This window comes from Vicia villosa, linkage group LG7 (assembly GCF_029867415.1).
Source record: "Vicia villosa cultivar HV-30 ecotype Madison, WI linkage group LG7, Vvil1.0, whole genome shotgun sequence".
Lineage (NCBI taxonomy): Eukaryota > Viridiplantae > Streptophyta > Magnoliopsida > Fabales > Fabaceae > Vicia > Vicia villosa.
The window spans coordinates 98,414,690-98,428,128 of record NC_081186.1 but is presented as its reverse complement, the minus strand read 5'-3'; the positions used below and the strand labels follow the sequence as shown (position 1 = coordinate 98,428,128).

Here is a 13,439-nt window from a genome sequence, read left to right as displayed (position 1 = left end):
TAATATAGGGCTTTGAATCTGTGAGCCAAGACGAAGAGAGTGGAAACTCGTTTGTTCAGTGAAGTAACTCGTATGTATCTTTCAAGTTGAAGCTTCAAGGTCCAAAAATGGTGAAATCAATTTGATGCTTGCAAGAGGTTTCAAAATTATGTAATTGTTCAAGTAGCTTCATATGATGCCGATGAAGGTTTCCGGGCAGAGATTTGAAGTTAAAGCACCTTCAATTTAGAGAATTGATTTCTGGTTTTTGAAATTTTTTATTAGTGAAAATGGAAGATGTTCAATGGCTATCAAAGCTTACAAATGAAGGCAAAAGTACCCTCTATAAATAGGAAAAGTGTTGAGGTCATGTACGTGTGAATTTCAAATCCCAAACATGTGATCCAAGTTGAGAAATTATTATTTGCAAAGCGTGTGAAAATGAGAGTGAATTGTGTGAAATATTGGTGAAATCATGTCATTTTGCTTAACATCCCACACGTTTTGCAAGGACAAACAAGTTTGAACATGTATTGATTAGTGGTCCCAAGTGAATATTTGGTGTGTTTAAGGTTTTAGGTCATGCGCCAAAAACAGAGTTCAGATCACCATGTTTGAGCTTAGGCCAAATAGAATTCCCTCGTGCGTTTTGTGATTTTCTTTGAGCCAAATGATCTTCTCATGACATAGAATTTGATGCAAAAAGAACCAAGTCTAAAGATGCTTGAGTTGAAAACTATATGGAGGTAAAGAGAAGGTCATGACCTGAAAAACTAGGTCATCCAATAGGTCGACAAGGTCTTGAATCTAGTTTTGTGCTCAAATGGACTTAAGTCCAATTCAAAATTTGAGATAATTAGGAGCGAAATTGGTGTTTCGCCTTTGAAGAAAAGTTGTAGAGGAGCTCAAATGTGACAACCAATAGTTGACCATAACTTTGACTTTGGGATCAAAACCCTAATTTAGCAACCAAACTTGATCTTTCGGAAATTTTCAACTACAAACCAAGTAATCTTGAACAGTTACCATTTTTTATCATTGAATAAGGTCCTCTTATGCATTAGACACTCTCTTGCTTCCTTGATTGCCAACTCCTACCTTGTACAATAAGAAAATAAACCAATAATATATTTTTGTATTTTGAATAGAGGTTAGCAAAATTAGTTGATAAAATATAAGCAAATAAAGATGTAAAAAGAAACACAAGGGTGTTTGGTGATCTCTCCCAAAATATAAACCCAAAGATCAAGGGGATAGGGGATTGCCATGCGTGTGACCTTGATAAAATGAAAATGATTGATAGGTGAAATTTTAGGGATAAAAATTAGGGTATGACAATTGGTGATTCACTCAAGTGAATAGTGAAGAACAAGGAATTTCGATCGGATAGATTGAATCTTGTTCATCAAGAATGATTAGGAGTTACTCAAATTTTATCATTGTTCTTCAAAATATTTAAAAAATAATAATAATAGAAGAGTTTTTAATTGAGTTAATTTTAATCTCAATTAAAAGTATAATGTTAAATAAAATTGATTATAATAATTTAATAATTTTACATTTTAAAAATGAGATTAATCTCGACCTCGTACTGACGCGCCAAGAAATGAAACCTCACGTGCGCTCAGCGGGTCCTCTCCAAGCGCTATCTTCAAGCGCCTCGCTTCCTCCTTCGTTAGTCTACCGTGACCAGGGAGGGTATCCAAGATAGGTATATGCAAGAGGCATGCAATGTCGTCAAGAGTGATGGTAACCTCACCATGAGGAAGATGGAATGACAAAGTCTCTGGATGCAACCTAACATTTCAAAAATATGGATTTGTTCTGTAAGTGCATTTACAGAACGACCTAACGTTTCATATGTTTCGTAGACGCATCTACAGAAGGTTCTGCAACTTCAGAAACACAAAAATGGCGTAAGTCACTTTCACCTACTTGAAAAAAATCAATTTTCACCCCATAATCAGTTTGTTCTACACATTAAACACTACCTACATTGTCTCTAAATTATGTTCCTAAACCTAACTAATGATTTCTACAGCTAAAAAAATACTCAAACTTTATTATGGAAAAACTCGAAAATAACTCGAAAACTTATCGATTAAATTGAGTTTTGAAGATGTTGGAATGTGTTATTGTTGATGTTGATGTTCAAAGCAGAACTCGAGAGAAAACAACGGAGTTTGGTGGAAGTTTGATTTTTTATGTTGAGAGAGATTGAAAGTTTGAAAATATGAAAAGTGAAGAATGAGGGAGGAGAAGAGTCTGACATGAATATAACATCAAATGCTTTCGTAGATGCATCTTAGAAAGTCTTCCGTAGATGCATCTACGAAACAAAAACAACTTTAAACAAAAAATAAATAAATGCTTCCGGAAGTACATATGCAAAAGCATGGAGCATTTTAAACAACTTGCATGGTACATAAAAAACACATGAAATGGGATAAGAAATTCTCTAATTTAATTTACTAAGTTTCATACTCCCTCCGTTTCTTCTTAAGTGTTGTTTTAGAATAAATTTTTTATTTATATTTAAGTGTCGCTTTATAGTTTAATCTTATAATTTGTCAATTATATTCTTACTTTTTCAATAACTCCACTTCACATTTTCTATAAAATTAATTATTTTTTCAATTAGTTATTGGAAAAAGAGAGAATGTATGATTGAAGTTATTTGGAAAGAGAAAATAAATGAGGGCATAAGGCTTTGTTTGGTAAAACTAGTTTGTAGCTGATAGCTGGTAGCTTATAGCTTGTAGCTGATATGTGGTGACTGATAGCTGATAAGCTAACATGAGTATTTGGTAAATTAGTTATTTTATTAGTTGATAGATACAAAATAACATAAATGATCATTTTAATTAATAAGGGTAATAATATTTTATTAAAATAATAAGGATATATAACTAGAAGAAAAAAAGTCACAAAGTAAAAGCTACAAGCTCAAAAGTTATTTCAAAACAGAGCTTTTTTATTAATGTGAGCTGAAAAGCTAAAACCTAAAAGCTCTTTTTTGGGTCTTATCAAACAGACCCTAATAAATAAATAACTCTAACAATCTACTATCTTGATTGAAGAGCTTTTTACTAAAACGACACTTAAAAAAATCAGAGAAAGTATTTAATAGCCGGTAATATTGTATTCTGTCCAGAAGCTAACTTCACGGTACAATTAACTAAAGCCTTGAATAATGACTATCAAAAATTCCTCACCTAAACTTCTTTGAAATCAACTGAACCGAACTTTCAGGTCAATTAATATCAATAAATAAACATATTAGTTGCATTTTATAATAATGTATTTTTTATCGATTATAGAGAAAAAGGAATAATACTCACAAGTCACAACCAATAAAAGATATCTATTCAAATACTACTTTTCAATCATTTTAAATAAATTAAAAAATATAATTATTATTTTATAAAAAAGTGAAACAATATATAATTTAACAAAAATATTCTTCAATAATTATATTAGAATGCGAAATTAAAAGAGTATACTAAAAAAGAGAGTAATAAATGGTAGATGGTATATTGAAAAAAAAATTATATTAATATTACATTGAAATTGTAAAATAACTTATAATCTGTGATAATTTTTTTCTCCAAAACGTCTTATAATTTGGAATGGAGAGAATAAAATACACTTTTTATTTTAAAAGATTTTATGTCTCATCTTTTAATAAGTTAGTAATAATCAAATCACCTGAACTGCAGTTAAATATGAAAAGCAGTTAAATACATGTAAATATATTTTAATCGTCGAATTTTCAAGATGCAAATTGTATAACTTGATTGTTTTCAACCTCATATTTTTTCCTCATCAAATCGAATTAAAAAGAAATTAATTGGGTATAAATCCTTTTATCCTCAAACGTTTGAACATAAGTTGTACCACTTACTTGTTCTAACACTTGCTTTCCTTTTTAAAAAATTTAATAACTTAATCTTTTTTTGTCAATTCTATTATCAAATTAAAAAAAGATTAATTAGATGTACAGTCTTTTTATACCCAAGTGTTCTGACATAAGGTGTACAACTTGTTTGTCCTAACGTTTGTCTTCCTATAAGAAACTTTAACTCGATTTATGTTGAATATTTTCCTTTTCCAATAAAAAAATGGATTAAAAAAGATTAATTGGATGTACAACTCTTTTATCCTTAAGAGTTTGGACACAAATCCTACCAGTTGCTTGTTTTCTAACGCTTGTCTTCCTCATAAAAACAATCACAATCTACCAACAAACCATGTTTTTTTGCTTTTACGCGATAGAATCTTTTTTCTTTAAAATCTAACAACATACAAAAAAATTCTTCCCAAAAACTACATAGCTTTGAATTTTCCATCACCCTGAAAGGTACGTAGGAGCAAGAACCAAATATTGTCAAGCACAGTAATAAAAAAATATTTTGCCATTTACTTGTTAGTATGTTATATTTTTTATTCGATAATTAGGAGAAAATCAATATAATAAGGTTAACAACATCTTTTGTATGATTAATTATAGGTAATTGTTTTCTTAAACAAATTTAGTAGAATTCTAATATCTCTCCTATGCATAATCGACTCTCAAACCTAATATTTGATTTCAAAAACCAATTTTTTTATTTTAAAAGGTTTTATAAACGTTCCCCTAATTAAATAAACTTTGATGGAGACTTCATTGATTTCAAGTATGTTTCAAATATACTTTCTGCATCCTGACAAAAGGCCTATATGTTTATGTCTCAGCCAATTGAAATCTACTAGACACTAGTAAAAAGAATCTCGAGGTACCTCAAAGTCAGGTTATATCACAATCTTTTACTAAGGCCAACCGCAACTCATGTTCCTCTTTAAATCAAGACACTTTCTAATGCTGATTGGGAAGTTGATCTTGATAACAGGAAGTCAACTTCAAACTTGTATCGAGTTAGCACATGCACTCTGAACATAACATAAACTCAGAGCTACCTCTTGTGTAACTAACTTTGAGAAACTGGATTATAAAATTAATTACAACAACATCTCTATATCTCTTGCTCTCAACTTTTTTAAAAAAATTGTATTTTTTTATAATATAATTCTGATTATATGTAAAATATTAACTTTAGTCCATCAACACCCTCTCAACTGAAAATGAATCTAAAGAACGACATATCAATCATATTCTTTACAAAATTTATCCTAAAAAAAGGGAAACAGACTTAAATGAATTGAATTTGAAATATATGAAATTCTACTGGAAATTTGCAGCCGGAAATTTCAAAAAAAAAATTGGGTGATACCGGAAATTTTGAAATTTCACCAGAAATTTCATAATTTCTGGTATTTTTAAAAAGTACCGGAAATTTCGAAATTTCCAGTACTTTCTAACAAAAGTTTCATGTATTTTGTATAGAAAATTTTGAAATTTCTGGTACATTTTATAGGGGTGTGTTGAAAATTATTTGTATCTTATCAAGGGTAAACTTGGAATATTTAAATTTTGGGGGTGCCATGTTTAATTTAGGGGTAACATGCAGGGGCGATTCCAAGATCCGACGAGTCCGGACACGCATTTGGGCTTAACCCCTATTTTCTTTGTACTCTCTCCAATTTAATAGTCGATTTTTAGACAAAATCATAGATAAAATTATGGATAAAATTAATAAAAAAAATAGAGTGTAAAAATTAAAATAAATGAATAATCAATAATATAAAGTTTTTGTCTAGTATAAAATTTCTGATTCCGTCACTGATCTTAATAAAAGTATCAACACGTTCTCTTCTCTTAAAATGAAAAATATTTGAAGTGATATATATTTACACAATTTGGTCATCATATGCGAATTTGCTAACCAACCACGAACGACGGTTTGAAGGCATGTACCACATGTTTCTCCAACTACCATTTTCTTTCTTTCTACAAAGTGGTATTACCATGTCATCATTAAAATAAAATAGACAACTTATAAAAAAAATTCTTTCTACAAAAGTGGTATTATCATGTCATCATCAAAAAAAGACAACTTTTTAGAAAGTTTTTTTTGGAAATTTTTTAGAAAGTTGAAACAGATAAAAACATACTCCTGTTGAACAGTTAGACTCATGTTAATGTTTTTTTTTTTCTTTCATATTTTATTTATTCAAATTTCATATCAAAATCATATTTATTATTATATAATATAAAAATAATACTTTTTGTTTAATCTTAAGCTTAAATTTGCTGCAGAGTTGAAACCTTATAGGAGAATTTTTTGATCACTTTAAAAAAATTTAAAAGATTAGTCTATGTAGTTACATTGAGTTACATCTAAATATAATCGATTTAATATAAAATGGATGATGCTAAGAGTTAAATATAGAAAAAAAATTGAAAGTTATGTATTGTTTTAAATAAAAATTGATAATTAATTTTTTAATTATTTTTCAATACAGTTTTTTATTTTTAAGCTTTTTAACATGTATCTTAAAAGTATAAATTACCATTACTTTGTACAAACACTTTCTAGTATTTTCTTGTTGTAAGGGTTGCACCCTTAATGTGATATCTTATAATCAATTGCTTATTTAAAAATAAAAATAAAAATAAAATGTTTCCCTTATAAAATTTAGTATGAATCTATTGCAAAAAGGTCAAAATTTCTGGAAGGCATGACTTGTTTCAACAGATATGGAGTAAACTTATAAAAGTGTATTTCGACATCACACCATTGCATGAATCCAAACAATATTAATTGCTATTTATTACATTGTCATTTTGCTCGTTCAATTCAAATCACATGCATCTAGGCTTAGCTACATGCCATGGAAGAAAAAGCAATTACGTGTAGTAATTGTTGCTAGTCCACGATACACTCATTTAGAACCACCCGTTGAATTTGCATAAAGACCACCTACCTTTCATTCATTTTAGAATAAAAAATATCTATTTACATCACTATCACTAGTGTTGTCTTTGAAGGCGTTTAAGCCAACCTATAATAAAAGGTCTCATATTTTTTTATGTTTAAATTATGACAAAAAAATCTCTGATTATATATTTTATTGTTAATTTACGTTTAAATAGGTCTCTTTAAAAAATTTTCACAATTTAATTGTAGATAACTTCAACTTCTTACATAATGCCTCTAAAAAATTTGAAAAGACTCTCACCATCTTAAATTGCAAGTTTTTGTATAATTTACAAAAATTAAAAAACATAATTAACTTGATATAAAAAAACTAATGTATATTTTTATAATATTGTCCTTATTAACTATACATGTTAGAGAAGTTAAAAGAAATAAAAGAATAAATAATTTTTTTGGATCACAATAATAAGTAAAAATAATTAATTTTATATAAAAGTTAATTAAGTATAATTATTATTTTTTAGATTTTATTTTAAATTCAAATTCATTTTAAATTTTTTATGGTTAATTAACTATCAATATTAAATAGGGTATACTAATAATATAGATATTAATTAATTTAAAATTGTTAATTTTTGTTTATAATAGTGATCAATTTTAAAATCTTTTTTATTTTAAATATTGATCGGAAGAAGTGTATTAGAAAAAATTCATTAATGTTGCATAAGATTTTATACTCGCTAAAAGTATAATACGTAACAATCCCTAATGATTAAAGATTGTCAGATATTTTTAGAGTTTGTTGTAGCAATTAGAGTCATCTCACGTAAGAGGTGAGAGGCTATGTATAAGTGTTATCTTCCTAAATGTGATCAGGAAGCTATTTGAATTATGCATTATGCCCTTCCCCTCTAACGTCACCCCTTACAAGCCTTTTGCAAATATACCAATAAATATTCCCTCAAACACAAGAGCTTAGAAAGGACGAAGTGATTTAGTCTTGTTTTTTCTCTCCCTATCTGAATGAGTCCCAATGGTTTACCTAGGGTGAGTCCTTCAAGTATGGGACGGGACTCTCATATATGAGGCGAGTCCCTCATGTATGGGGCGATTCCCTCATATATGGGGGTACTAAGTATATGATATGTTTCCTGGTGACAACAATGTGAATAATATGTCAGATTAGAAAAATCCCCAAATATCAATTGATAGAAAGGCGTGTGAGGTATTAAAAGCGGTTTAGACATTTAGTCTTGGGACGCCAAATTGGTTTCGTTCTCACACATGTGTCAAAAACGTCCATACCATTCTTACCTTCTGCGTCTGAAGGGAAACCTGATATACCTTTGATCACCCACCCCTAGGAGCCAAACCTATATTAACGAGATTCAACCCTAAACCTTTCACTTTTTATCGCACTTTTGCACCGAAGTTATCTGCAATCCTCCTATGTCTAATTCATCAGTTCTTCAACCTTCTCAAGCTCAGAAACCCTTTTACAGGTACAAGTTCGACACTATTTCTTCTCATTTCTCCCTGTATGGCAATAATTAGGGATTTAGATGTGAATGGTGACCTGGTAGAGCCATCGACTCGCGATAAGTGCATAACCCTATGGAATTACTGTTACAGAAACGCCAAACATCCTGACGGGACAGTTGACTATAAATTAGTTGAATTAGACATGTTAGGTAGTTGCAAGAGTTCATTAGCTTTGATAGCGACAACAACTGCAAAATAGATATTGACTTCTTTTTCCCTTCTATTTTCTCAAGAAACAAGAAGATAATGGCCACCTTTAACACCGAGTGCAAGGAAGTCGGGGACTTTGAATCCTACTACATCACTGGGGAGAAGATAACCTTTTTTCGATAACATGTTAACTTATCCTCCTTAGGTGACGAGGAAGAAGTCATCCTGAAAACCTGCTCTACAACAAAAAGGGTCAATATGGTTGTCTCGTACGACTCTCTTGGTCCTTACTTCTATCTTCATCTTCCCATTGTTTATGACTTAGGAGTTTTCACACCCCCCCCTTCCCATTCAAGACAGAAGTTTTAAAGGTGCTCAACGTCACCCAATGCCTAAAATTTAATCTATGTAGAATGATCTAACTTTGATGTCACTAACACTCGTTTTTTTATAAGGACTTTCCCAATAACTATAAAGCTATCTAACTATAAAGTTATCTCTACAAGGTTTTATCATATTTAATTTTATCATTCAATGTATAAACATTTAACTATAAACATTAAATAAGACTTTAAATTTATATGTAGGATAATGAATAATAAAATATTGTATAATTATTCATTATATATGTTGATTAAAGTTTGAGAATATAATTAATACCTCCTCGAGTCACTATTATAAATAAATTTAATCTTTTTATACCTTTAACAATCAATGTATTTAATTCAACTAAATACATTAATGGTCAAATGTATTAAAAAAAATCAAATGTATTTATTAAAGTGACATGGAGATGTATGTATAGCTTAACAAATTATATGTTCATGTTTGTCGATTATCATTAGAGTAGCATCGAATATGATAGAATTCATTTTATTAATTTTTTATTTTATTTTATTTAAAACATATTTAATGGAATGAAATATTTTAAAAAATATATTTAAATAATTAAATAAAAGGTTAATAGTAGTTTACCCCCCTAATATGAGCGTGTTTTGATTTACCCCCTACCGTTGTCAAAGGCAGGTTTTGGCAACGTTTTTTTTTAAAAAACCGTTACCAAAGGGTAGGGAGGGGGCAAAAACAAAATTCGCTAACATTACAGAGGGTGAATTACTATTAACTCTAAAATAAAATTTATATTCCATTTTATTTCATTTCATTTCCCTTAATATATTTCATGGAACCAAACAATATTAATCGCTATTTATTACATTGTCATTTTGCTCATTAAATTTTAAACAAATAGTGAGTTAAATAAAATTTTCTTCCTAAAAGTAATTTTAAAGTAAGTCACGAGGATCTCCTTGTACATTTTGAGAGAGTAGGTATATTCTCTTTTTCTTTTCTTTTTTTCAATTGAATTAGACCCTTGTGTTTTTCTCTAACTTTTTTGAAATACACAGCATGTTGTCGGTTATTTTGTTTGTGCTCTTTGATTTTAGTATGTACATCTTGATCTCGCCCTTGTATTTTGAGTTGTTTCTCTTAAACCTCTTATTTGGTTCTTATAAGCAAACCTACAACTAATTTTAATTACTATCTACATTAAATATACCAATCTCATAGACAAATGTAGATAGAAGAAAAACATTAAGCAAAAATAAAACTGAATAATTATTATAATAAAAAATTTAAATATAGCAAAACTAAGCTATATTCCATTAGTGGAAACAACTTCAATTTTCTGACTTGCTTTTTCCTCCCATTTGCTCACTAACCTTGAAAGTGCCATCCTAGAAGAACCATCTTCCCTCAAAGCAGCCTCAGCCCCATCTCTCACCTCTTCAATTCTCCTCCTCAATTTCAACCCTTCACCATCCATTATAATCTTTATAACTCTTGCTACTTCCTCCCCTTTTATCACCCCATCTTGTTCATCAATCCTTGGCCTAACAGCCACCTTGAAAACATCACTCAATGTTGCTGCATTCATTCTCTGCTCAGCATATAGTGGCCATGCAATCATAGGCACACCATAAACCAATCCCTCCAAACATGAACTCCATCCACAATGACTCAAAAACCCACCAGTTGAACCATGACTCAGAATCTCAACTTGTGGGGCCCATGATGGGACCACCAAGCCTTGATCTTTAGTCCTTTCCAAGAAACCCAATGGCAAATAATTTAATGGGTCATCATCAAAATCAGATTTTGAGTTTGAATTAGAATTAGAATTAGAATTACCATTTTGTCCCTTGAAATAAGCTGAACATGAAAGCTTATTTGGAACCCTAACAATCCAAAGAAAATTACAACCACTTAATTCTAATCCAAAGGCTATCTCATTGATTTGTTCAACAGTGAGTGTTCCACCACTCCCAAATGAGATGAACAAAACTGATTTTGAAGGCTTATTGTTCAACCATCTTATACACTTTAACCCATTTTCTTTACTCTTTGACTCTCTTTGAATGATGGGTCCAATAGGGTAAACAGACACAGAATCTTGAGTGGATTTTACTATATCAGGTTCCAAATCTGTGAAGCTATTGACAATGACACCATCAGCTAAAGAGAGTCTTCTACATAAAAGTAGAAAGGCTTTGTATGTTTCACTAGATTTTCCGAAAAGAACCGGGTCAGGAAGATCTTTTACCTTAAAAGAAACATTAGAGTTTGGAATGTCTAATGTTTGTGTTGTGTCCAAGAACTCAGAGGACACAGATTCATCCAGCTTTGGAAGAGTAAGACAAACTTGGATTGCTATAACTGAAGAAGCTGCAAAGAAATAAGTCATGAGATTGAACTTTTTGGCTATATGAATAACATCACTTGAGAAAACATCAAAGACCAAAGCAACAAGGTTGTTTTTTGGTTTTGGAGAAGTTAACATTGTACTAACTGCTTGGTCCAAATGAGGTAGAGAGTGTTTAACAGTTAGTTTCATTTGTGTTGCTATGTGGATGTTGGGAGGGAGATCTTGGATGTTGATTTGAGGGAGGAATGTGTAGTCAATGTTTGGTGGAAGAGAGTTTAGGATGGATTTGGTTGAAGGTGTGGGAGAACCAAGGGTTGGAATGAGGAAGGTTACATGGAAGTTTTTGTGATGAAGAACAAGTTGTTTTGCAAATTCTATAAGAGGGATTAAGTGGCTTATTCCTGGACAAGGAATCATGGCTATGCATACTTTTTGGTTCATGATTATGATATTTGATAAATGAACAAGAGTTTGTGATGAATTTAATTAGCCATGGGAAGTTGAGGTTTTATAAGCACTACTATTTTATAAATTTGCAACCTACCCGCATAATTTGTGGACACAAATGATCACTATAAATGTGCAACCTACCCTAGTAGTACAAGCATAATTTGTGGACACTAAGCATTCATAGGTATCATTATTATAAAATTGATCAAGGGATACTTCTTGAAACCAAAATATCTAGTACTCATTATTTATAAAAAAATACTTTAATGTTCTAGAAGTATGAGTAAGGGAGACTTTTACTCCATTCTAGTTTGCATTGCAAAAGAAATTTTTGGTTTAAATTGGTGGAACAAGGAATGATTATTATGTAAATACAATTATTTATAGTCATACTCTACTTTCTTTGTTGCTTATCTAATGATATTTTAGAAAGTGAAGAAAATTTCTCACTCCACCTCAAATACATTAGGGCATCATCGAATTGATAAAATTATTCTCGTACTCTCGTAGATACATCTCTGAAAGCATTTTTTTTTTTTAAAAATAGTTTTTTCCGTAAATGTATCTACGGAACTCATTAAAATATAGTGAAACGTAGGATTTTCCTAATTAATTGAGAAAATCATAATGTTCCATAGATACATCTACGAAAGATTTCATAAACTTAATTAATTTGATATTTTTCCAATTAATTGAAAAAATTAATTTGGGATTTTCTCAATTAATTAATTTGTAAATTAATTTGTGATTTTCCCAATTAATTGGAAAAATAGGTAGATGTCATCAAACTTAATTAATTTGGGATTTTTTCAATTAATTGAGAAATCTCTAATTAAATTATAAATTAATTGAGAAAATCTCAAATTTTCAATTAATTGAGAAAAATCTTATGTAATTACATCTACGAAAACGTTTGATGGAGTTTGATTAATTAAGAAAATTCCAAATTCTCAATTAATTGGGAAAAATCTTCCGTAGTTACATCTACGGAAAAGTTTGATAGGGTTTGACAATAGAGTGTTCCGTAGATGCATCTACGGAACTTAGGATTTTTCCAAATAATTGAAAAAATCCCAAGATTGTTTATAAGCTATCGTAGATGCATCTACGGAATGAATCAATTTTTTTCAAAATATGGGGTGCTTCCGGATGTGCATCTACGGAAGTTGGGGACAAAAATAGAATTCCGTGTGGTGTTTAAGAGATCCATGAGGTAGGTTTAGAAATTTTCTTAGGAGAATGCAATAAACATCCATAAATAAAAACTCTGGACAACAAATCAACTCTCTCAAATGCAAGATAATAGAACATGGAGTCAACGGTACAAGGCTCAACAAATTAGCTACTTTGTTTAATTTTATTATTGGTCATACTCCTTTTGACTACTTGGAGTACATGTTTTACGGACAAGCCTAGAGTCAAACATCTTCAGGTAATCTCAAACAAGGTAATAACTAAGTTATCTACCTGAGTAATATTCTTTTCATGATGGGTCGTGTCTAGTTAGTTAGATATGTCATTCATGAAATATTACTTTATAGCCTCAAAATATGTGAGTGGCCAATGACCTTTTTAAATAGATTAGACAGTTGAATTATAAACATTGAATAATCATGAAATATTGACACAAACTAGTCACGTTATCCTGGGAGAATTTTTCACTTATATATAATCAAGAGTATTAATAAGGTAGAGTGTCTTACTCTTGGATGAAACTTGATTACAATCAACAAACAATGGGCCATTACCCTTAGAAGTAGATACTTAAAAAACAAGCAACATATTAAGCATCGCAT

General features: G+C 30.2%; 1 protein-coding gene across 1 annotated transcript; it reads right to left on the bottom strand.

Moving 5' to 3' along the window:
* Positions 1–10,082: 10,082 nt before the first annotated feature.
* On the bottom strand, positions 10,083–11,735 carry LOC131616077 (hydroquinone glucosyltransferase-like). Its single transcript, XM_058887306.1, has one exon. It carries the CDS (start codon positions 11,632–11,634, stop codon positions 10,144–10,146), a length of 1,491 nt encoding a protein of 496 aa, XP_058743289.1. The 5' UTR covers positions 11,635–11,735; the 3' UTR covers positions 10,083–10,143.
* Between the last annotated feature and the right edge of the window lie 1,704 nt (positions 11,736–13,439).